Source organism: Gopherus flavomarginatus, chromosome 17, assembly GCF_025201925.1.
Source record: "Gopherus flavomarginatus isolate rGopFla2 chromosome 17, rGopFla2.mat.asm, whole genome shotgun sequence".
NCBI classification, from domain to species: domain Eukaryota; kingdom Metazoa; phylum Chordata; order Testudines; family Testudinidae; genus Gopherus; species Gopherus flavomarginatus.
In genome coordinates, this window is record NC_066633.1 from 11,619,720 (window position 1) to 11,645,612 (window position 25,893).

The 25,893-nt window shown below is 45.7% G+C and overlaps 2 protein-coding genes across 3 annotated transcripts in view; both read right to left on the reverse strand.

Moving 5' to 3' along the window:
• The window catches only part of NCS1 (neuronal calcium sensor 1), a 102,117-nt gene extending 86,225 nt beyond the window's left edge, over positions 1 to 15,892 (reverse strand). The window contains exon 1 of one of the 2 annotated variants that reach the window (XM_050926183.1): positions 15,743 to 15,892. The gene's annotated coding sequence lies outside the window, so the exon portion shown is untranslated. Of the gene's footprint in view, positions 1 to 7,980; positions 8,036 to 15,742 lie in introns of those variants that run through there. The other variant, XM_050926182.1, reaches the window with a different exon arrangement.
• Positions 15,893 to 24,476: 8,584 nt separating this feature from the next.
• Positions 24,477 to 25,893, reverse strand: part of GPR107 (G protein-coupled receptor 107) — a 55,788-nt gene continuing 54,371 nt past the window's right edge. Inside the window, 1 exon segment of the mRNA XM_050927082.1 lies at positions 24,477 to 25,204. Coding sequence (XP_050783039.1) covers positions 24,958 to 25,204 — 247 coding nt within the window. The 3' untranslated portion in view covers positions 24,477 to 24,957.

Below are 25,893 nucleotides of genomic sequence, written 5' to 3' on the forward strand. Positions count from 1 at the left end.
CAACTATGACATAGTTGGCATCGCAGAGACTTGGTGAGATAATATACATGACTGGAATATTGATACAGAAAGGTACAGCTTGCTCAGGAAGGGCAGGCAGGGGAAAAAGGAGGATGGATATACTTGGACTGAGGCGGAGATGGAAATTGGAGACAGACTTGTTGACTTATCTCTGGGTAAGGATAAAGGGGTAAAAAACAAGGGTGATGTCATGGTAGGGATCTACTACAGACCACCTAACCAGGAAGAAGAGGTGGATGAGGCTTTTTTTAAACAGCTAACAAAATCATCCAAAGCACAGGACTTGGTGGTGATGGGACTACCCAGACATCTGTTGGGAAAATAATACAGCAAGGCACAGATTATCCAACATGGAATGCATTGGAGACAATTTTTTATTTCAGAAAGTGGAGAAAACAACCAGAAGAGATGCTGTTCTAGATTTGATTTTGACAAACAGGGAGGAACTTGCTGAGAATTTGAAAGCTGAAGGCAGCTTCGTTGAACGTGATCATGGTAATCATGAAATAAGAGAGTTCATGATTCTCAGGAAAGGTAGGAGGGAAAACAGCACAATAAAGACAATGGATTTCAAGAAGACAGACTTAGCAAACTCAGGGAGTTGGTAGGTACGATCCCATGGGAAGCAAGTCTAAGGAGAAAAACAGTTCAAGAGAATCGGGAGCTTTTCAGAGACACTATTAAGGGCACAAGGGCAAACTATCCCATTGTGTAGGAAAGATAGGAAGTATGGCAAGAGACCACCCTGGCTTACCCAGGAAATCTTCAGTGATCTGAAACTCAAAATAAAGTGAAAACTAGGACAAATTACAAAGGATGAATAGAAACAACTAACACAAGTATGTAGGGACAAAATTAGAAAGGCCAATGCACAAAAGGAGATTAAACTAGTTAGAGACATAGAGGGTAACAATAAAACTTTCCACACAAATACTAGAAGCAAGAGGAAGACCAAGGAAAGAGTAGGTCCTTTACTCAATGAGGCGAGAAAGACAATAACAGAAAACGGTAGAAGAGCCAAATGACATTGTTGTTTCAGTTTTCACCAAAAAGTTCAGTAACAATTAGATGTCTAACATAGTGAATATCAGTGAAAATGAGGTAGGTTCAGAGGCTAAAATAGGGAAAGAACAAGTTAAAAATTACTTAAGCAAGTTAGATGTCTAGTGGCCAAGGCCTGATGAAATACATCCTAGAATACTCAAGGAGCTGACTGAGGAGACAACTGATCTATTAGCGATTATCTTTGAAAACTCATGGAAGCCAGGAGAGATTCTAGAGGACTGGAAGATGACAAATCTAGTGCCCATCTATAAAAAGGGGAATTACAGACCAGTCAGCTTAATTTCAGTACCTGGAAAGATAATGGAGCAAAGAACTAGGCAATCAATTTGCAAATATCTAGAAAATCATAGGGTGATAGCACTCAGCATGGATTTGTCAAGAAAAATTGTGTCAAATCAAACTAATAGCTTCCTTTGACAGGGTAACAAGTTTTATGGATGGGAGGAAGTGGTAGATGTCTTAACTTCAGTAAGGCTTTTGATACTGTCTTTCATGACCTTCTCATACATAAACTAGGTAAATAGAGCCTAGATAGAGCTACTATGAGATAGGTGCATAACTGGTTGGAAAACTGGTTGGAAAAGTGGTTCACAGTCATGCTGGAAGGACACATCAATGTCCTGAAGGAGTCAGTCCTGGATCTGGTTCTGTTCAAAAACTTCATCTATGATTTAGATCAGGGGTAGGCAACCTGTGGCACATGTGTCGAAGGTGGCATGCGAGCTGATTTTCAGTGGCACCCACGCTGTCCGGGTCCTGGCCACTGGTCCGGGGAGCTCTGCATTTTAATTTAGTTTTAAATTAAGCTTCTTAAACATTTTAAAAACCTTATTTATTTTACATACAACAATAGTTTAGTTATATATTATAGACTTATAGAAAGAGACCTTCTAAAAATGTTAAAATGTATTACTGGCACGAGAAACCTTAAATTAGAGTGAATAAATGAAGACTTGGCACAGCACTTCTGAAAGGTTGCTGACCCCTGATTTAGATAATGGCATAGAGAACACACTTATAAAATTTGCAGATCCTACCAATCTAGGAAGGGTTATAAGTGCTTTGGAGGATAGGATAAAAATGATCTGGACAAACTGGAGAAATGGTCTGAAGTAAATAGAATGAAATTAAATATGAACAAATGCAAAGTACTCTACTTAGGAAGGAACAATCAATTGCACACATACACAATGGGAAATGACTGCCTAGAAAGGAGTACGGCGGAGAGGGATATGGGGGTTATAGTTGATTGCAAGCTAAATATGAGTCAAAAGTGTAACACTGTTGCAAAAAAAAGCAAACATCATTCTAGGACAGGGTTTCTCAAACAGGGGTCGCCGCTTGTGTAGGGAAAACCCTGGCAGGCCGGGCCGGTGTGTTTACCTGCCCCGCCTGCAAGTCCAGCCGATCGCGGCTCCCATTGGCCGCGGATCGCTGCTCCGGGCCAATGGGAGCTGCTGGAAGCGGCGTGGGCTGAGGGACTTACTGGCCACTGCTTCAGCAGCCCCCGCTGGCCCGGAGCAGCAAACCATGGCCAGTGGGAGCCCCGACTGGCCGGACCTGCAGACGGGGCAGGTAAATACACCGGCCTGGCCCACCAGGGGCTTTCCCTACATAAGCGTTGACTCCTGTTTGGGAAACCCTGTTCTAGGATGTATTAGCAGGAGAGTTGTAAGCAAGACACAAGAAGTAATTCTTCCGCTCTAGTCTGCACTGATAAGGCCTCAACTGGAGTATTGTATCCAGTTCTGGGTGCCACATTTCAGCAAAGATGTGGACAAATTGGAGAAAGTTCAGGGGAGAGCAACAAAAATGATTAAAGGTCTAGAAAACATGACCTATGAGGGAAGATTGAAAGAATTGGGTTTGTTTAGTCAGCAGAAGAAAAGACTGAGGGGGGGGACAGATAACAGTTTTCAAGTACAGTAACTCCTCACTTAAAGTTGCTGATCAGTTGGGGAACATGCTCGTTTAGAGTTGTGCAGTGCTTCCTTCTAACGTTGTTTGGCAGCCGCCTGCTTTGTCCACTGCTTGCAGGAAGAGCAGCCCGTTGCAGCTAGCTGGTGGGGGATTGGAACCAGGGTGGACCATCAGCCCCCCTATCAGCTCCCCGTTTCCCTAAGTTCCCTGTGCTGCAGACGCCCAGCAGGCTATCAAGGCAGTTGAGCTGTCCCTCCTCCCACTGCCATGTGCTGCTCCTGCCCTCTGCCTTGCAGCTACTCCCAGAGACTCCTGTTTGCTGTGCAGAAGGGGCAGGGGGGGCAAATGTCAGGGTGTACCCCTCTCCCCTGCTCGCGCACCCCACTTACCCCTTCTCCATAGAGAGCAGGGAGGGGACATGGATGGAGAGAGACAGAGAGAGCTTGGGGCAGCAGCTGCTGTCTCAACTTCCTGATCCACTTAAAAAGACAGTGCACTTAAGAGTGGGTCAGCTTACTTAAAGGGCAGTGTGCATCTCTCTCCCTCTCCCACACACAAGGTTTGTGTCTGTCTCTGTCTGCTATGCTGTCTCCCCTCCCTCCTGTTCACGCTGCCTTGATGAGAGGTTACGTTAGCAACAATGTGTTAACCTCTGAGGGCTCAACCAAGTGCTAGCTCATCATTCAGCAGTAAGGCATTCCCTGGGAAATATCCCTCCCTCTTCCACCCTGTGACTTCACCACCTCAACCAAGCGTCACAATCATCATAGCTGTGAACAGGATTAAATTGTTTGTTTAAAATGTATACTGTGTGTATGTCTATATAATATATAGTTTTTTGTCTGGTGAAAAAAATTTCCCTGGAACCTAACCCTCACATTTACAATAATTCTTACAGGGAAATTGGATTCGCTTAACATCGTTTCACTTAAAGTTGCATTTTTCAGGAACAGAACTACAACGTTAAGCGAGGAGTTACTGTACATAAAAGGAGAAGAGAGAAAAATTGTTCTTGTTAACCTCTGAGGATAGGACAAGAAGCAATGGGCTACATTGCAGCAAGGGAGGTTTAGATTGGACATTAGGAAAAGTTTCCTGTCACGGTTAAGCACTGGTACAAATTGCCTAGGGAGGTTTTGGAATCCCCATCATTGGCGATTTTTAAGAGCAGGTTAGACAAACACCTGTCAGGGATGGTCTAGTTATTGCGTAGTCCTGCCTTGAGTGAAGGGGACAGGACGAGATGACTTCTCAAGGTCCCTTCCAGTCCTACACTTCTATGATTCTATGAGACTGTAGCCAGGAAAAAAACCAAAAACACATGGCTGATGTTGGGTGCTGGGATTTGTGGACCTAGCACTGGGTGTGAGGAGGTTACCCAGGCTTGGTGAGGGCCAAAGGAGAATTGATCATACAGACTCACAGTCAATGAAAGCTCTGTGTATGTGCTAATTATCTCTATTGCTCCACTGCTGCTTATCTTCTCTCCTATCTTGTATTTTAAATCCTGCCTGGGTTGTCCGGACATGCCTTTACTCCTCAAATATCAGCAACTGCTGAGGGGAATAACAGACACTTTAAATAATAAAGTAAAGGCTGTTCTGTAACCCTGCAAAGAGTACAGTGCAAATTGTGTGTGTGTTTATAAGGAACAAGGTGGGTGGGGGTGAGCAAGCGTGGATTACAGTACACAAACGGTATGTTTCTTTACTAGTGAAGACTGCCACAGCCAATTGTCCAGGGACATAGTCCCTACAGCAGACATTTCTAAAATACATAATCCTCTATTAGCAAACCTGCCACAAACAAGCTCATTAAGGCAGCAAAGTTTAAAAACACAGCAGCATCCTTTATCAACAAATCCTCAGCCTGGGCAACAAACGGCTGACGGTAATGTACCGGTATGAGACAAAAGAAAGGAGGCACCAATTCTCCTCTCTTATGCACTAGTGTCAAAACAAATAAGCCCACTGACTTCCAGTGAGTTACTAGGGATTTACATCATAGACTCAGAGACTTTAAGGCCAGAAGGGATCATCATGCTCATCTAGTCTGACCTCCCTGCACATCACAGGCCACAAAACCTCACCCACCCACTCCGGTAAAGGCCCATAATTTCTGGCTGAGTTACCGGTGTAAGTATGAAAGGGGGGTGTGAAGCCCTCAAATCTTAATGTAAAGACTTCATGGTACAGAGAATCCAGCATATCTGAGAGCAGAACGTGGCAAGAGTCTGTTCTCTTCTAGATGCTACTTAGATTGTAATCCCCTTGGGGCAGGGACCATCTTTTTGTTCTGAGTTTGTACCGCACCTAGCACAATAGGGCCTGGTCTATGCCTAGGGCCCCTAGGCACTATAGTAGGGTAATAATAAAATAATAATAGGGTGGTAGTGAGGCATGCTAGCCTCATAGACCCCTACACTAGTGAGAGGATGCCTGGGGATAAGGCACTGACTGGGACTCTGGAAGTCTGGGTTCAATATCTGGCGCTTCCACAAAATTCCCTGTGGGACCTTGGGCAAGGCAATTTCTTTGTGCCTCAGTTTCCCATCTGCAAGATGCAAATAGCAATACTTCCACTTTGCCTATTTACATTGTAAGCTCTTTGGCGGAGAGACTGTCTCTTGCTGTTTATGTACAGCACCAGCGCACAAGGGTCCCCCCCCTCTCCGGGGAGGCCTCAAGAAGTTACTGTAATAAGCAATGCCATCCCAGACTAATCATTTTAGAATATAGCTCTCTGCTGCTGAGAAACTGATGTTAACAGGATTCAATTAAATTTAAAACTCTACCCTGCCTATGCCACAGAAAACACTATAAAGGAGCTGCGCTCACTTGGTGAAAGGATAAAAGTAATCAGAAACTGTGCAAGCTAGTCAATTTCTCTCCCTAATTACTGACATTGGCTTTCTTCCTTCCTTGGTAAGGAAAAAGGTGGTGGGTGTTGGCAAGGATGGAATGTTATTTCCAAAGATACAAAGACACAAGTTGCTTCGGGCAGGCTGGCTTCAAATCAGAATGGGGCAAAAGAATTCTAACTAAACATGACGCATGCGGAGAGTATTCGTACATGAATGAAATATTGAGGTAACTTCCTTACAGAGGAAACTGAAGGCTGGGCCAGCACTTGAATGCAGCTTTGCTTCATGAACTCCCTTCTGTCTCCCTTCTGAGCTATACATTACCATCCTGGGCAGCTCTCTTTATCACATCGCTAGCTACTGCAGTACAGTACTGCAGTGCAATCAGCAACAACCTTGGGTACTCTTGCAGCAGGGTAACAACAGACACAGCATGCCACAAAGGATATTAAGTCTCAAGACTCAGAACTAGCTTTTCCATTAACCAACTGTTTGCGTCCTGAGTTAAAACACCTTCTGTTCACCATCCTGCAATCTGCTGCCATGGAAATGATTATTCATTCAACTATATTCATTATTCTATCGTCCTCGTGATCAAACACGGCTGGCAGGGAGAAAGTTCATGCATAAATAAAAAGCACCGAAGGGGTTTTAGAGTATGCTCGACATTATCACTGGAAGAACTGTGAAATGTGTAGATCTGGTGTACAGTAAAATCTGTTTCTATAACAAGCTCTTTCCTGCCCCCCACTATTTATTTTAATGAGTTTAATAGAATTTCTGACTTCTCTTTAATCGGTACCCAGCAAGTCTAGTAACTTCAGAAACGCATTCTTTGTTACAGGTGGGATAACCACTCTGCAGTCAAAGATGATTTAATAAGCACCTTTATCTGCCTTCATGAGTCTTTTTTTTTAATTGAAGACGTCATTGTCATTTTATTACTATGATTATAGTCACTTCATCAAATATTGCTGAAGCTACGGGGCAACATTTGATTCTGCACCTTTTGTACATTCCGGTCACTTACTTCGCAAGGCAAACGTTCTCCTCTTCCCCTTTCTCTGCGTATGTACATATATATTTAAACAAAAGAGCGTGGAAAATATAAACCCAAAGAAGTCTGACACTCTCCCAGCCCCTGCTAGCAGCAACGTTCTCCTAATCAAATGACAAGGGGGTATGTTCTGTGCATGGCCAGCATCCACAATAACACAAGCTTTGCAACATGTAAAAATCCCATGTGTCCCAAGCTCTTATGAGTGTTGTTTGCAGCAGAGCCTAATGAGCGCAGCTGAGCCCAGGGCCGCATTGTGCTAGGTTCTGTACATACACAGAATAAGAGACAATCCCTGCCGGGAATAAAACCCAAGTCCCCATGTGTCCCAATCCAGTTTCTTAACCACAAAACCATCCTTCCTTCCAAAGAGGCATTGCCAAAAAGCGACCAGTATTTGCAAGGCAGAAACAGCGACAATGCCTGCAGGCGCACGCCTGGTGTTTTGTTTCTAACACCGCTGAAACCCAGGGGCCTGGAAGAGCTTTCTGGAGGGCGGGAGGGTGTAACATGGTAGGAATTTCGAGACAGGAATTGGGGCTGCCCCTATTAAGGAAGCCGAGGTGGCAAAGCGGAGGGGGCCTGGCTCCTGTCTTCTCCTGGGTGACAGACGCAGCCTGCGAAGCATCCCGCTGGAGGAGTTTCTCCCCTTTAAAGGCAACTTCCCCCGCACCCCCCACAGGCAACCTCGTGTCTCCCTTTTCTCCAGGCATCTGCAGCGGCTGGGGCGACGCGCAGGGACTTATCTGGGCATCTCACTGCGCCCCTGGGGAGGGCGCCTGCCGGCCCCAGCCTCCCCCGGTGCCGCCAGAGCGGATCGCGGCCCCCAGGCCGCCCCTGGGAGGCTGGTCCTGCGGCGCCGGGGCTCGCCGGCAGCCAGGGGGGGATTTCCCCCGGGGGGCCCCGCGCGGCACGGCCGGGCTGCTCGCACCTCGCCACTCGCGCCCGGGCCCGGGGCGGAGCGATGTGCCGGGCAAAGCCCCCCGCGCTGGGGCCGGGGCCGGGCTGAGCTCAGCCGCCCCCTCCCCCGGCCCCGGCCCGCTCCCCCACTCACCCGCAGGCTCCGCTCCGCCAGGCTCGCCCCGCTCCCCGCCCGGGCCTCGGCCCAGCCCCGCTCCGCTCCGCCCGGCGCGTCTCTCCGCCTCCCGCTCCCGCCGCAGGGATGCGGAGCCCGGGGCGCTCGGGGGCGGCTCAGCGGGCGGCGGGGTCAGGGACACGCGTGGGCTCCGCGGGGGGCATCACGATCCCGCGGTGGGGGGGCGCACGTGGTGACAGTCCAGGCCTGGTTGGGAAGAGGGGGGGCCACATCCACTGTCCGTCGAGTCCCTGTCACTCGGGGGCTGAACATGGTGAATGTGACCCGGCCCATTGCTTCCCAGGCAGGGGTCTGGGGTCTGGGAGAGGGGCCGCAGACAGGTTTCAGGGGGGCTGCCAAGCAGGGCTGGTGTTAGACGTGCTACAGCCCAGGGCAGAAAGCCAATGCCCCACAGCACAGGACTGCAGCCCAGAGCCCCCAAAGCCTGAGCCACTTAGCTTCGTGGGGTCCCCAGGCAAGTGCCCTGCTTGCTACCCCCTAATGTCAGCCCTGGCTTTCACATGCAGAAAACCAGTTGTTGTGGCACAGGTGGGCTGTGGATTTTTTATAGAATGGGGGGGGGGCAGGATTCTGAAAGAGAAAGGTTGAGAACCCCTGACCCAGACATACTCCGGCAGGTATGTTACCTGTGTCCAGCCCTCCTCTCGCTGTTTCGCCGGAGGGGGTTGTGCCTGGCTTCTGCTGAAAGCTATGCACTGGCTGAGTGCCATGGTTACTGCAAGAGGTTTGGATGGGAACTAGTGTAAGAGATCTGCAAAATGTGGACTATTAGGGTGCGAAACAGTTGAAGCAACCTGTTCGCCTGAGGTGAGATGGGGTTTCAGGGCTAACTCAACCAGCGCTGAGAACAATCCACAGCACTTCCTGCAGGGGCTGGACCAGGCACTTACAAAGACAAATGAACCCCAGCATTGTTTTCTGAAGAGGGGGCCCCCTGAAGGGAGAGACAATAGTCTGTAACTGTGTAAGAGCAGAGGAATTGACACAAGTTGTTACCCATGACTGAGGAGAAACTGCCAGTGGGGGTGTCTCTTGGGAGGTAGAGGCCAGCTGTCTGAACTGGACTAGTGTAGCGGTAAAGATTGACCATTGGGTGAGAGAAATACCTTATGTAGCATCAATTTGACACCCAGAGCATCTCTCCAGCACCGTAATCTCTATTGATTCCCTGTTGGTTTCCGGGTGGAGTTCAAGGCGCTGGTTTTTACCTGTGATGCCTCTCAGAGCCCACCTTTTTCCACACCTATGGCCGTAGCCAGCAGAGCCGCTGGAGTTGCCTTGGCATTGCTGTTGTCCCCATTGCCCAAAGGGGCATTAAGGCACAGAGAGCCCAATGCTACACAGGGTGGCTGTGGCAGTGCACAGCACTAAATGTGGGTTCCCAGATTACTGCTCTAACCACTGCACCTTCTTTCCTCTTCAGGCTGTAGGGCAGATGCTGCTGCCCATCTGAGTTCAGGGAGTACATCCCACTTCAGCAGACTGAGCATTGCGCAGGGTATGCAGATATCTTATGCTGAAGCAAGTCCTCCAGGTCTTGAGACTGCCCCAGAAGGTGGGACACTGGACATGATAGACCGTTGGCCCTTCCTGTACGGCGTCTTCCTCACTTGCAGGGTAGCGGCCTGCCCTGGTTCAGACATGGATGGTTAGAGTGGGTAGGATCCCCTCTAGCCTAAATCAGATTGTAAACACACTAGGACAGAGACTGTGTCTTCCTCTCTTTTGCTCAGTGCTGATCAGGCAAGTGAGAAATCCCCTCACTACCCTGAGTAAGAAAATTCTTCTGGCAAGCAGGGGCAGAGGCCGTGCCACCTTCTGTGTTAGTATGGTATCAAGCATATGGACATCGGAGATAAGAGGCCAAAAGGCATCAGGCTCAAGGAGTACAGGCAAGTCTCATCTTACGCGGGGGTTCCGTTCCGCCGTTAGCACATAGAGTGAAAACCGCGTGTAGTCAAAATTACATTGAGTTGAATGGCGGGCAGAATCGCCCACACTACAGGTACCGTATTAAAATTGTTATTTTTCTCTTTTTGTTTTTGCCGACCACGTAAAGCTGAAATCGCGCATGTTAAATGCACGTAAGATGCGACAGACCTGTATATGTCGCCAGATCTGCCTGCCCAGCTTCATACCATCATTGTTCTGGGGCACTGCACAGCTGATTTTGCCAGTTTCCATCATCTCCTGTAGCAGCCTTGGGAAATGTGAATTAGTTCCTCCTAGCTACAAGTGGAGACAAATATATAAGTTTTAGGGCTGTCAAGAGATTAAAAAAATTAATCATGATTAATTGTGCAATTAAAAAAATTAATCACATGATTAATCATGCTGTTGAACAATAATAGAATACTATTTTAGGGCTGTCAAGGGATTAAAAATGATTAATTGCACTGTTAAACAATAATAGAATACAATTGAAATATTTTTGGATGTTTTCTACATTTTCAAATATATTGATTTCAATTACAACACAGAATACAAAGTGCACAGTGCTCACTTTATATTTATTTTTTATAATTATTTGCACTGTAAAAAAACTAAAAGATACAGTATTTTTCAATTCACCTCATACAAGTACTGCAGTGCAATCTCTTTGTTGTGAAAGTGCAATTTACAAATGTAGATTTATTTTGTTACATAACTGCACTCCAAAACAAAACAATGTGGTGAATTGAAAAACACTGTTTCTTTTGTTTATCAATTTTACAGTGCAAATATTTGTAATAAAAAATAATATACTCTGATTTCAATTACAACACAATATATATGAAAATGTAGAAAAACATCCAAAATAATACATTTCAATTGGCATTCTATTTTTTAACAGTGCAATTAAAACTGCAATTCATAGTGATTAATTTTTCTGAGTTAATCATGTGAGTTAACTGTGATTAATCGATAGCCCTAATACATTTTTGTGCCATTGTGTGCATAGCAGGGGTGCTTGTGGGTTGGATGGCTATTGCAGGGACAGATTCTGCAACCCCCACTCGTTAAATACCCCTACTGACCATGAAGAGCACCATACATCAGCCATAGACTCCTTTCATCTCCAGTGCACCTGCTCAAGGAGTAACAAGTATCAGAATCTGGGTCTTGGAGACTTCCCTAGCTAGAAAACTGAGTATCTCCTCTTTCCTTGAAGGGAACTCACACAGTGGGGTACATACAGCATTTCTGTCATTTGCTTGTCCTGGGGAAAATCATCTTTGCAAGAGTTTTCTTGCTTCCCAACATACAGGCAGCTGCCACAAGGGTAGGCATCTGGCCGGGGGACCATGTGGGTGAATGTGATGCTCCTCAGGGCACGCTCAGGGCTGTGAGTTAGCTTGTTGGCACTTGCCTCCTGTGCAAGGGGGATCTTGCCTGTGCCAGCTGGGTGTTAGCTCACTAATACAACCAGCTCAAGCACTCTCCTCTTGGCTACACCAGCCCTGCCTTGGCTCCCAAGTCCCAGGGGGACACTTTGAAGGGACATCGAGCCCTGATCACTGAATACCCATAGAAATCCCAGATCCACCATTCCCAAAGTAACAGCTGACCCCAAGTTACCAAGTGTAGGCCCTAGTTCATGTTTATGATTTTGTTTGGTAGTTAGCCATTTGTTTCCATCACTCACACTTGTTTCTATTTAAATCTGTAATTTTTTCTTAAGTAAATTTTCCTTTTGTTTTTTGTAATCAAACTCAAGTTACCATTTTTACAGTAGCCCACCACTCCTGTATCACACATAGCACTTGAGTTTGATAACAATCAAACAAAATTACAGATTTAGATAGAAACAAGTGCAAGTGATGGAAACAAATGACGAAATACCAAACAAAATCATAAACATGGACTAGGGCCTACACTGAATAGGCACTTTTCCTGTCTAAGAGAGAAGATTCTTACCCCAAAGTTCAGGCGTTCGCAGCATTTGCGGGCCCTATGGAGCTAAGATCAATCATTCATGAAGCAGCCCCACTCGTCACCTTCTCAGTAAATGGATCCAGGGTGTCTTTCTCCACCCGGTGATATACTGAATCAATCATTTGTCTTGATTCACAATTCAGGTGATCCCCACGCTGCCGTATCGTCCATTTCATTTCCAGGTTTTCCATTGACTGTTCTGGGTTGGTGCAAAGGTGGACAATTGTGGATGTTACGTAACTGGCTAACCTGAGAGGGGTGACAACTCCCTCTTCGTGAATGGGGCATCACTGAGACACATCACCAAGACAATTATTCTCTGATGACTCACTTTCACTCCGAGACCATAAGGACATAATTTTCAATATAGTTACATTACTCCTTAAATATTACCCATACACACATCTCGCAATGATTATGAGTACTGATAAGTTACAAGCTTTCAGTACAGACCTCACCCTTTACGGATAAATATCATGAAAGCAGCATATTAGGTGCCGTGAGTGTGTCAGGTCTGCAACAGGACTTGCTTGCAAAGAACAGTGAACCCTTTGCCAGCTGGCACGAATGGGCCTCCCTGTCACAGTCAAATGAATTCACTAAAAAAATATAATAAGTGGCTATTTTAAGATAGCAATGATCTGACAAGCTGACAAAAGCCAAGGAAATTCTTGGCACCCTTAGAGGAGAAGCTAAGCGTGGCAGTGCCAGGGAGAGCAAACACCCTTGCTATCTTCGGAAAAGGCCCCTCCAGGTCAGGGCACCACAAAGAACGTTGCAAATGCACTGCCCCTGTGGCATCAGTTCGGTGGATGAAGAAAGGCCTCCCGTCTGCAGGGCTGTCGCTCTAGCACAGTGGTTCTCAAGCTGCAGTCCACAGGCCACTTGCGGCCCAATCAGCACATAGCTGCGGCCCATGTGACATAGGGCCATACGAGTAGCATCGGATGTTGCCCACATAGCACATTGCGGGCTGCATATGCGGCCCACAATAGGAAATAGATTGAGAACCACTGCTCTACCTGCCCAGCAGGACCTTGCTGGAGCAGTGAATGAATCGTGCTTTGCGTGTACATCATATCCTCTTACAGAAGTAGTGAAAATCCTGCCACCTTCACAGAAATAACAACATTCAGGAGGCCAGGAAAATTCTACTGCTGTGAGCCAAATGAATCCCTGGTGTAACAGGCTTCAGTGGCGTTATCCCAGGGATGAATTTCGTCAATCCCGTGTGTGTGACCACCTGTTCTTCTCTGGCTTGCCATTCAGGGATCTCTAAGCATACTGGGGTCTCAGAGAGGGGCTGTGATTCAGAGGCAGAACAGGGTCGATTAGGGATAGCATTGGCAGCCGTAACTCTGACTCTGGTGCTTTTTGGCTATCATAAGGCAGACGCTTGAAGCCGTTTCAGACTGGACGAGATGTGAACGGAACTGCTGTTGCTTTCCTCCAATGTCAGAACAGGTCACATCGACGCAAAGTCAAAATGCTTTGTAAAGTCCTGGCAGAAGGTTGGCATTGTCATTGTTTTGATGGCCGACCTATATCCAGCCAAGTCACAGAGCCCTCGGAAATCAGGATTTAAAACTTAAAAACACAGAGGGACTCCGAACTCCACCAGGCCTGTTGGGCGTTACTCTTATAAATTAATTCTACATAACATGGAGTTTCCACCTATACGTGCTGTGTGGCTTCAGGTGAGGAGTGATGGCATACCACAGTGAGGCCAGGGGTCCTGGCCTTCTTTCCCCAGGCTGTGGGACTACAAGCGTTAAACCGTGGGCAGGGATAAGCGAAGCGGTGGAAGTGAACATGACTTTATAAGGCTGAACACACAGTGGTATGCTAAAAGCAGATGGTGTGGTAAGTGCTAATATTCAATACACTATTAATTTATCTTGTTACATTCCAGTATATTTTTTAAAGACTATATCCTCTCCAGGGCTTCTGGGGCACTAATTATTATGCTAATATGTAAACCTTGAGAAGGCTGGCTGTTATGAACTAATCAGCCCCTCTCCTGTTTACTTGTTTGCATATTAAGCACTGCAGCTAAGACACAGCAAAGCAAAGGGGAGGTAATGGCCTTCATAGGATTTTAAATCTTCTGGGATCGCAACTGGGAAACAGCTCTCCTCTGTGCCCCTCATGGGTTCTTCTTGAAGCAGAGGATCCTCAGCTTATCCAGCTGCTTTGAGCCTCCCAAGTGGGTTTCAAGATAGAGGTAATTTCTAACTGGACAGCGCATTTGTTATGACAGCGGCCCCAAAGACTGAATTTTGCAGAGTTGTGTCTGTTTAGCTATGCAACAAGCAGTCGTTTGTTATAGCACAGCCATTACGCTCAGGTCACTGGACCATTCAGGATAAATGGAAGATTTAGAGAAATTGATTTCTTCCAAATGTCTCAGCACACAGGTAAGATGATGCGTTATAGTCATTACCATGAAGAACGTTCCAAGGGGACACAGGGCCGCTAATGGCAGGCTGCAAGGAAAATCTTACAGTGAAAGAAAGGTTCCTTGAGCAAGAAAGCGGCCCTTGGTATGAAGCAATGGCAGTGGCATGTAGGTTAAAAGCAGAGAACCAGCATGTTTTTTAACACGAGACTCGAGGGCAAGTGAAAGGTACCAGGTTGCCAGCCCTGGGTGGATAGACCCTCTGCTTGTGCAGCATCTAAGCTTTCCAACCAAAATCTCTCAGGTCCAGTAAACAAGACCTGAGAATGATAGCTCAGTCCTTGCATCCCATTCAGTCCTTAGTCAAGGGTGCTCCTAAAAATGGGTCTGACCCTCAAGCACAATTGTGCTGGCCGTTTTCATGCTGTGAACTAGATTGAAACCAGTTGATTTCAATGGATTACTTAGGAGTCACATTCACATTTCAGCTCCCCGGAGCTTGTCTACTTCACACACTCCACATGCTGTCAGTGCTGCAAATAAAACAGGCTAACAGCGGGCAAGTAGTAATAAGCTTTAGTCACTACTGATCCGGTGTGATTTTAAAGGGACAGCATAGACAGGAAGAACTCTGTCCCAAGCCTCATATTGAAAACACATCTAAGCTTTAGGAACAAATCCATTTTAGACTGCAGAGGTCTCTGTCCGTCTTAGAACTTTCCATCCTAATGTAAAAGACTGAATTAAAAAATCTGCACCTATTTTCCAGATCGCTGTAGGACCATGCCAGGCTTGGCTGTAGCCTCCCATAAGGCTGCTGTGATTCATGACAATAGGCAGGCATTCTAGAATCATTAAGTCCCAGCAGCTATTTCTGGTTAGCTTTTGCAGCAGCAGTTACAGTCCCTTACTTATCAGGAATACAGATTAGAGAACCCGAGCTGCAAGCATCACTTTCCTTCCTCAAAGCGATGTCTTTCTAGGTGGCAGCTGAGCTGATGCCATGTGTGCATGAGAGACAGAAATAGGGTTTGATAGTAAAACAGTGGATTTGATATTTTTAAAAGACACAGTAATTAGCGATGGGAATGACTGAATCAGGCATCTAGTCCAGCCCACGGCCAGTGTGGGATTGCTCCCTACCGTATAGTTAGTAGCAAGTTGTCCAGTCAAGTACTAATTACCTGAAGCAAGAGAGATTTCTGTTTCACCAGGGAAACTGTTCTGCAGACTGGCAGATCTCACTAGTAGAAAGCGGCTAACATTTAATTTTCCCTTTTCTCTATTTCATCTCATTATTCTGCATTCTAGGGCCTTGGACCACCCCAATTAATTCCCCTCACTGCTTGCTGTTTATGCCATCCAAGCATTGCAGCTCCGTCTCGGTTCCCTTTAGTGATTACTTACCCAAACCTCCACAGCTTTAATTCTTTTAATCTTCCATCAGAGGCCAATTCCCTCTCGCCCCATAATCGCTGCTGCTGTTCTCTGCACTCCCTCCACTTTGGCTACAGCTTCATGCTATGGGAGGCCTCTCCATTGGGCTTTTCCCAAGGGATGAAGAAGCCAATACTTTGCATAGCTATGCCATGAAGTTGAGAGGGTTTTTTTTAAGCTTGCAGATTTCTTCCTGCAGAGCGGAAGCTAGGCTGAGTGAGCGAGTGAGAGCGTGAGGGTTAGCTTTTAAACTGTACCACGGCTGACTCACTTCCAGGCTTTACAAGAGATTGGCCAGTCCACAGCTAACAGTGGTTTTTTTTTTTAACCTTCCCTGGAAATGGGAAATTCAAACTGCAAAACTGGTTTAAAATGAGGACATTAGAACAAGGCCAGAAGCTCATTATGGGTCTGACCTCGCATGCAGAGACCCCATTTCTGTTCAAATAAACCTCTCGGTCTTGTGGCCAGTCCCATGTATTGTTTAACTGACTCTTTTTGCATTGAGCTTGTCAGGAGGCTAATTTTAGCATGGTCAAGAGGGTAGGTGTTAAATGATCACCCCGTTTGATTCCCCCGCCCTCCCATCTGGTAGGCCTGCAATAATCCCACGCCCCTCCTTGCCTTTCCAACAGTAGGATAGTCGTCTCTCGTTCTGTTATGCTGTCCTTCAGCTGTCCCACTAGAGAGGTTCCATGTCTCTGTCGGATATAGCCACCTTGCTGTAGACTATATAGTCTGAACCAGGGGTGGCCAACCTGAGCCTGAGGAGGAGCCAGAATTTACCAATGTACATTGCCAAAGAGTCACAGTAAGACGTCAGCAGCCTCCCGTCAGCTCCCCACCCCACTCCCAGTGCTTCCCCCCCACTGGCAGCCCTGCCGATCAGCTGTTTCATGGCATGCAGGAGGCTGTGGGGGGGAAGGAGCGAGGGCACTGCAGGCTCAGGGGCGGGGGTAGGAAGGGGTGGAGTGGGGGACAGGGCCTGTGGCAGAGCCAGGGGTTGAGCAGCGAGCAGCCCGGCACATTGGAAAGTTGGCGCCTGTAGCTCCAGCCCTGGAGTCGGTGCCTATACAAGGAGCCGCATATTAACTTCTGAAGAGCCGCAGGTGGACTGAGAAACCAAGCCATAGTAGCACCGCATTACAGAACTTGTTTGCATAGAGGGGCTGGTATGCATTTGTTACAACCTAAGCTTGGGGCAGGCGCCAGCTTGTAACTGAAAAACCTCTCCTGTAGCTTTTGTGTATTCATAATGGAGCCTATCGATTTTATGAAAAAGGTAACAATTTGTTTTTATAGCGCATCCTTCATACACAGTGTCACAACATGCTGGAGAAATTGTCAATCACGTGCTAAGGAGAAAAATGGAAGGTTACGGTCAGATTTAAAGAGAAGCAATTCTCTGCTGTCATGGAGATGATCTCGCTGGAGCAATACAGACAACTGAACCAACAGCTATGGAGAACATTAGGGAGGGCGACAGAGGAGCAGAAACAAAGTGGGGGGAAGAGGATAAAGAGGCCACAGTGAGTTTTAAAACTAAAGAGCCCAAATCCTAGGGGGGGAAAGGAGAGGGAGAGGGTTGGCAAGGCCTGGGGTGGGGGCAAAGACTTTACACCAGAACCAAAAAACCTCCCTGCAATGGCAGAGGTGCTTGAGTAGGTGTTGGGGGGGCTGGTATTCTCTTTCCATTGGTCCAAAGGTGGCAAGGAAACCAAAATTAATCTTTCCCACCTAACCTGCACCAGTCTTGAGCCTGAGATAGGCCTTCCCATTGTTTAGCCTCTCTGTCATCATGGTCTTCCTTCAGAATCCTGCCTGCTAGATGGGAGAGTGGGGAAATCAAATGGAGCAATCTTGCTCCTTCTTGACGATGCTAAAATTAGCCTCCTGACAAGCTCAATGCAAACAATCCCACGCCCCTCCTTGCCTTTCCAGCAGTAGGATAGTCTCCCCTCCATTATCTGCAGTAGGTAAAATTCAGCCCTGGTATAACTCCATTGCATTGATTACTGCAAGCTTGCAGTTTCGCTCCAACACTCTACACTGGTTTATTTGAATGCTGACTACACAATAAAAACAAGGCAGTAAGCATTCTATTTTAACAAGGTATATAGTCAAAGCTGACGGCATGAGAAAGACGTAGATTACTCTTACTGAAGTAACTGAACATAACACACTGCATGAGGCAAATTTTATTCCTACTGAAGATGTTGTGGGCTACTAACTCCAGAAGTCATGTACTGCCTATTGGGGGCACAATCCTGCTCTACAGCTGGGGAAATTCTGTGTCGCTGCATGTGTGCAGAATCATGGCCCGCGCAGATTTCTTTGCTTCCTCGCAGAAAAATGACTCTTGCAGCTTCCCTTTAATTCACTGTCAGTAGCAGTTATGCACTCCGCCTCAGCAGTGCAGGTAGGTCAGTTTGGGTGCCCAGAGCAGCCAGTAGAGATGTATATCACCACTGGAGCGGGGGATGGGGAGGCTGGGTAGTCATGCATCTGAGAGAGAGACAGACAGACACTGTCCTTCTTGCTCACTACTGCAGCATGCTCAGTGTGGAGGGGTAGGGCTTTGGGGTGTTTCTCAGGAGATAGGGGTGGGGCAGGCGCCATCCCCTCAGACAAGAGCAGAACATAGCAGCCTGCCTGCTTAATGAATTGTTCCCGTTGTTCTTCATGAATTCCCCCAGGAGTTTAAAATAGGTGTAAAAAAATTTTAGGCTCTTTTACATGGCTGAAGTAGTGTAAAGGACAGTATGGCCTTATAAATGCTTATGGTGCTTCAGTGATTAGAACTGATCTAAATTTTTGGACTGAAAACATTTCCTATCAAAATGTGCTCCATGAACTGTTTGCTACTGACCTTTCTGGAGATGGTCAGTAGCCAATATAAATCTTGAGATTGAGTCCACAGCCCACACTTGCTCTTCAGTTGCCCATGATGTGGCATATGGCTGCATATAGTTGTTGACTAATAAGTAGAAGTAAAAGGGTCAATACTAGCTCCATTACTATTAGACAGAGGGGGGTTGTGAATTTTCTCTCATGCTCCTCATTCTCCCTCCATTGTACTGTAGTTTAAATAAGTTACCAAAATAATTGCAACCAGCAGGATTAGATTGCACTTTAACAAATAAAATATGCAGAATTTAAAAATATCGTGCAGAGAATTTTTAATATTTTGGTGCATCATTTCCCCAGGAGTCCTGCTCTCACTGAAGGCCATGGCAAAACTCCCAACACCTTTGAGAGATGCGGACCTGGCCATTTAAGTTTGGCAGGGTAAACAGATTAGCCTATATTGTTAAACTCACCCTAGTGAAGTTAGCAGTGGCACAACTATAAGCTGAGTCAACCAACATCCAGATTAAGAAGATGTAGTTTTAGTAATCAATGGTATGCGTTAGGAAGACGAAGCTGGGAATACACAATCAGCCCAGTCAGTCAGTCACTGATAATACCCAACTGGCTTCTGAAAGTGGCATTGAAACAAGGGTTAGATAATCACATAGCAGGAAGGCAGCTGGTGCCACTGTTCTGCTTTGCTTTGGGCTGCTCTGAGAAGTAAGAGCTCAAGGACCTGCCTTCCCAATAACCAGCATTTTCTGTAAGAGGTCACCATAGAGACAGTGTAAGGCATGTACATAAAACTTCCCTGTTAGCGTTAGAGTCATATGGACATCAAGGGGAGAATCAGCCTTACAAGTTGCACTGTGAAAATAGTGCAAAGGCTTGTAATATCCTACTGCATGTGAAAAATAATTAAATCAGACTTGTCTCAGGGCAACCTAGAGAATGGCCAGATGGCAGCTAGCTACAATACTGAGCAATTTTCCGCTAGTGAATAGATACCAAACTCCTCAATCATACTGGAATATTTTCCTACGTTGCAGAGGCCAAATAATTTCATATTTCTAATCAAGTTCTAAATACATATAAAGCATTAGCTACAGTTGAGAGATCTGCCAGCCAATACCAGCAGCTAGAAATTCAGGTGGTCAGGAGTGCTTTCCCCAGTAGGTAGTAGTTAGAGGACAGGTTTCTCAAGCCCTTGGGCATATTTGGTCAAACAAAAATTCCGTTCAAACCCAAAACGAGGAGAGAGAAGAGAAAATGCAATAGAAATTCTCATTGCAGTTTGACAATCTTGATTATATACATCTGCATCACAGCAGGAAGATTTAGTGTCCTGATTTGTAGCTCCTGACGGCTTATTTTTACATACTGTCCACTGCTCTTTTAACAGCTAAAAGAACTGAAATCTATTTTGCACCCCAATCTGAACTGAAGAGTAGAATCTTTACATATCTACAAGCACCCCCCAAAAAGAACCTGTTTGTGGACTGACATCTTTGAGTCTTTCAGAGGTCAAATGACTAGTGAATCAAACCTATACTGTTGAGGTATCCTAAAGCTGCTTTATGATACAGAATGAGCTAGAAGAGTTAATGGGAGGGTGTTTTCGCATTAACTGAATGGTTATCATGTCACTGCTTCAGTCACCCAGCTGTTAGCTTCCCTGAGTACATGCCCATAGGAGAATCTGGGTACATACATGGGGTGACTAGCCCATCCCATAGTAGCTACATACTCAGTACTAGCGCAATCACACCCCCGGCTCCACATGTAGACATACCCTTAGCTACAAAAGAAAAAAAAGTGAGACTCACCTAGCACCATGGCTGTCATTAACTCCACTGCATTATATGGAGATCAGAATGCTCAGTGAAGTTTCTACAGGGACATTTTTTTAAAACTGCTCACTCTACAGGAGCACTGTAATCAAAATTAACGCAGGTTCCTGAGCCAGTCGGCTCACAAGGAATGCGCTATTCCCTCTACCACTTTCTTCTGGTGTCTTCACTTTACATATAATTTAGTACTTCAAGAGAACATTTTCTCATCAAATGCATCAGCCTCACAGCAAACAGCCTCTTTCATGTATAAGCCATGCAGAGATCTTAAGGAATCCCTGCTATTGCTAAGCAAGAAACCCCTTGGGAAACACACAGAACTTTCAGCATCACTAGTAACAATGCAAAGTGGGCCAAGAGGAGTGTATGAGGAGGGACTAGGAAAGCTAAGATTAATCTGTTTTAGACAGGGGATGATATTTTCTCCGTGGAATACAATAAAAAGTTAATTGGTCAAGTCTCACATGTGCACCATATCATATTTCAAATGTATCCAGCTTATGCATGAAAAACAATTCAGAGGAAAAGTAAATTTTTGCTTCTGTGCAGTCTTTCATGTCCCCCAGTTACTTCCTTCTACTGTAGGCTGAATCTCCGAGTTCTCTCAAAGGGGGAGAAACAAGTATTTTGATGGCTGGGATGGAGGAAGCAATATTAGGAGTATTCTCCTGAATCCATTTTAGTCTGTTATGTGACAAAGGATAATAGATGTATATTGGAAAACAAGTTTCTTCCTCGATGTTCCTGCTCTCATTGTTTGATTTTTAGAAGTGCTGAGCAGCCCGATCTCCTACTGAACTCAATGGGAATTGCAGGCACTCAGCAACTTTGAAAAAATTCAGCAGTCTGTAATTAGTGAACTGACAACAATTTATTTTCCCAGGAGTCTAATAGGGTGTAAACTGGCTGGATTGTAAATCTCTCTTCCCTAAAGAGCAATTTAAGAAAAAAGATAAATTAGTGCCTGTGTTTAAACCCTTCTCTCAGGAATCACAGTTCTTGTTCAATACTTGGGCATTTTGGAAAGCCAAGCAGGCGAGATAGATCCTTTAATATTTGGAAAGAACCTTACACAGCTAAGATTATATAGTGTATGTGCACTCACTCCGTACACAGTTAATCTAGTTTAGAAAAAAATGCATCTTCCACATACCAGCTCTGAGACAAAATGCTGCAATGCACCAAATCTTTACAACTTGCTCCCAGGGTATGCCAGCATGAAAATCAGAGAACAGGGCAATCAGTTGGAGAGACACACTGTACACTATCTGCAGATCATGACATGCTGGATTCAGACAGTAACAAGAAAGAGGAAATCCGAACTGGGAAGCCACATGCTGTCCTAACTGGAACTACTGCCCTTGAGGAAAAGAAGTGTCATCAGGAATGTTGCCTGTGTCATGATTTGATTAAAAAAACAACCCTTGTTAAACTATTGAAAGGAACAGTCCCAAAGCCTGCAGGTCACAGGAATTTGGCAAATACACTGCAAGCAAGTTTGCTGTGGAAGACAGCTTGATGAACTACTGCAGCAGCCACTGCTACTGTGGTGAGCGTATACCAGTGTCATTTGCAAATCATCTTTGATATTGATTTATTCAGTGCATTACTACTGAAGAGCAAACTGATGCCTGTGTGACATTTCACGGAGTTTGTACAGTATGACCTGAGAGTTCTATAGTGGTGACACACACAACCATCCACACCAAGGCACTCGCAGCTTCACAGAAGCCTGGGCTTTCCAAGACTAGTCATTGATAGTTCTAATGCCCCTGTAATGTATTTAATCCTTTTGCTAACCTGGATTATTATAGGCAGAAGCAGGAGCGTTACAAGCCACTGGGGTCCCAGAACACTGAATTCAGCCCCACGCAGTACTTGTGACACTCCTCTGTCAAAGGTGAAGCCAATTTAGCAGATACACACTATGTCAGCACTTAAAAGCCAAGTGTGGTGATTATGCTACTTAGTGAACTACTGGGCCCGTTTCTCAGCAGCAACACTTACCAATCACATGCGTTGTCACTGCGCTGGACAGAAGATCAAAAAGCCAAAACGCCCTTACTGAGAAAGACGGAAGAAAAGGAAGTGAGGGGCTCACTTTAAAAATGGATGCTGTATAAAACTTTGACCAGTTTCTTCGGTTCTTTGCCCACGATATTGTAATGGGTTTTATTTTCATCATGGGCTTTCTTTTTATACAAATAGTTTAGCTGTCATATGCTAAGTATGGCCGGTTAGCATTCAACATCCCTGATGACATCACATGCCAGCTAGCCAGATAATTGTCCACTCATCTTTAGCTCATCCTTTGAATTGAGTCATCCTTTTAGAAACACTTGCAAAGCTTTGTCCCTCAGCTTCACAATCCATGGGAGGATGCAACTCCTGGTTATTCCTTGGCTTTCCAGAGTTCTCCAAAGTGCTATGAGCTCTATGTATAAAGCTATATTGGCTATATCATTAGCAAAAGTGCATATAAAAAGAGAAACTTGAGACTAAAATATAAGCACTGGCTATTTCAGCAGCTCCTCTGAAGCCACAATATGTAGTAGTCAAATGTTAGGATCCCCATAATCAGGGCTGATGTGGCTCTTAAAAGGTCTATGTTTGGGGTGGAAAAAGCCATACCCTTAAAAAAAGGTTGAGATTTAATTTAATCCAAAAAAATGCATTAACAGACCATGACAGCACCTTGTTTAGATTAAGAATGCATTAGTGCATGTTTATTCCTAACTGGAAAGCCTGTCCACTTACTCAGTGTGTATTTGCAGTAGAATACTCGAGCCCCTAGTGTATTCTTCTGAATGGAGTTTGTGGGTGAGTCTGTGTCAGATGGGCCATTTCTGAAGGGACAGAGTGGCTCCCCAAATTCTTTGGGCAGACCACTTGTTAATCACATTTGTAATGCAGTACGTACAGTTAGCTGGTTCTCCCATTCACAAGAGAATTAACTGTCGAGAACATGGTTGCCTAGCACATTTGGCATGTGCCAGTTCCTCACTTCTCTGCCATTTAACGTGTGGAAGTAGAAATTATTTTCAGATGTCCTAAAGCCATAGATCATACAACATGGATTATCCAATTGGCAGTGCATTTCCATTTCCACTGGCTGGAGCTCTAGGCTTGCAAGATGCCTGCCACTAACAGGAGAGTCAGACCAGTACTGCTTTGGGTATATAGCAAGAAAGGTAGGAAAGGAATGCTATAGGAGAATGATTGGTGGAAGAGGGATACTATATTTTCATGTGCTCTTTGAAAGGAAACCAGTCCCAGACATCAAAGCAAGTAGCTCTGGTTACCCCCACTTCCAAGATTTTCGCAGTTAGCAATGGCAGAGATGGTTGGGGGAGGAAAAACCAAGTGATCTTCAATTAATTCTTTAAAACTCATTTATTAAGAGCTATGCGATCTCAGCTCCAGTCCAAAAGAGAAATGAATCAACATTCTAAAACCAAACTCCATTACATCCTGTTCCAGTCTTTATTGAAAGGACAAAGCTCCCAGTGGTTCCAATTCTCCAGTCCCTGGAGACTTGAGTTCTGCAACTGTCATTCACCAAATCTGATCCCTAGTGAGTTTGTAACCTGAGCGATATTAGCACATTTACATGATGGAACCCCACGCTGCCATTCTTCTGTAGAAGCGCAGTGAACACCGAATGTCCAGATCTCTTCATGAAGATGAAGATCTGGTAGCTGCAGTCTATGGCCACGTCCAGACTAGAAATTAAAATCGATTTTAGATACGCAACTTCAGCTACGTGAATAACGTAGCTGAAGTCGAATTTCTAAAATCGAGGTACTCACCAGTCTGGACGGCGCTGCATCGATGTCCGCGGCTCTCCGTGTCGATTCCGGAACTCCGTTCGGATTGATGGAGTTCCGGAATCGATGTAAGCGCGCTCGGGGATCGATACACCGCGTCCAGACTAGACGCGATATATCGATCCCCGAGCAATCGATTTTAACCCGCCGATGCCGCGGGTTAGTCTGGACGAGGGCTAAATGCCTTCCTGACTGATTCAGGTGCTTAGGCAGCAGTCTCACTGATGCTACACATCCTAGCCAGAGGCAATAGGCCCCAACAGAGGTGATATGGCTCAACATAAAAAGAGAGGAGACTCGTGCTGCAGTAGAGGCTAGTCACAGAATTCTTTCAGGGGTTCTCCCACCTTTTCATTCCACAAGAACGAGCTCCTCTGGTGGACTTCCCCACCTTTCATGACACTTCATAACTTCCAGCGCAGGTGTCACACAGCATGTGTATATGCATTTACTTTACTCACACACACTATAGGTCTCTCTTCACATTGATATCACACACTCCAGAGAACACAACTGCAAACAATTCAGAAGTCCTAACAGTTCCAGAAAGGGGTGTGTGGGTGAAGCAAATAAGCCACCCAGCATCCCTAAGAAAGCTCCAGATTCCTTGTGTGTAACAATATCCCATAATAAACCCATATCTTTAAAAGAGGAATAATTAGCTTTTTGCAATGTTTTGCTCCCCTTCACACACCCCAGTCTGCAGTCTCAGTGTTGGGAAGCTCAGGTTGCTCCCTTTCCACGGAGTAGTAGTAGTACAGTAACATTTTCTTGGGAAGTGCTGCCTTGGTCCAGAGGAATCGGACCCTTGTGCTGTGTTCTTCCACTTGTGTCGGGGCTCTGCTGAACCATTTACCGCTTTCTTGACCTTCTCCCTGCTTTTCATCACCCCTGAAGTAGCCACCCTGGAGGAGAGGAAAAAAAAAGTGTTTCAGAAGAAAATAAAGCTCTGGGCACCTGAGAACTACACCAGCAATTCTCAGCAGCAGCCCAGGCGTAGCTCTCTCTATAAACCAACTGACACCTTTATATTTGTACAGGAATCTCTCAACATTACCTATGTTGCTTTTCCCAGTTTTCAGTCATTTTTTTTCTTGTTACTATTTTGCAAGACACGTATCTTCTCTGGAGATAATGCAGATGTGGTTGAAGCCAACCAACAAGGACAGGAATTTACAGAAAATCCATTGCCTTTGATATCCCCTCTAGCATTTGATTCTCTAATCCGTTGAGCCACAGCCCAAGCCTATACATCATTGGCTGTCAGCCAGGCAGGTACTAACTGGTGCTGGGGGGAGCACGGTATCACAACCACCCTGCCATGCCCATATCGCTAAGTGTGAAAGAGGTCCCAGAAGGAGCAAGGTGACAGGATATGGTGTACTGGGAGGGAAGAAGTTGAGAATCATTGCTACAGTGCAAGTTCATGGTCTCTGCCGTCACAAGCCATCTCAACTCAGTAGAGTGTGTGGCAAAAGTCCTGAGGATTTTGGCTCATAAGAAGTAGCGGACCTGAAGGAGTCACAGAAGCATTGACAGAGAGTGGTTCAAACACAAGGCAAGTGATTAAAGTCCAATCATTTTTCTAAAGGAA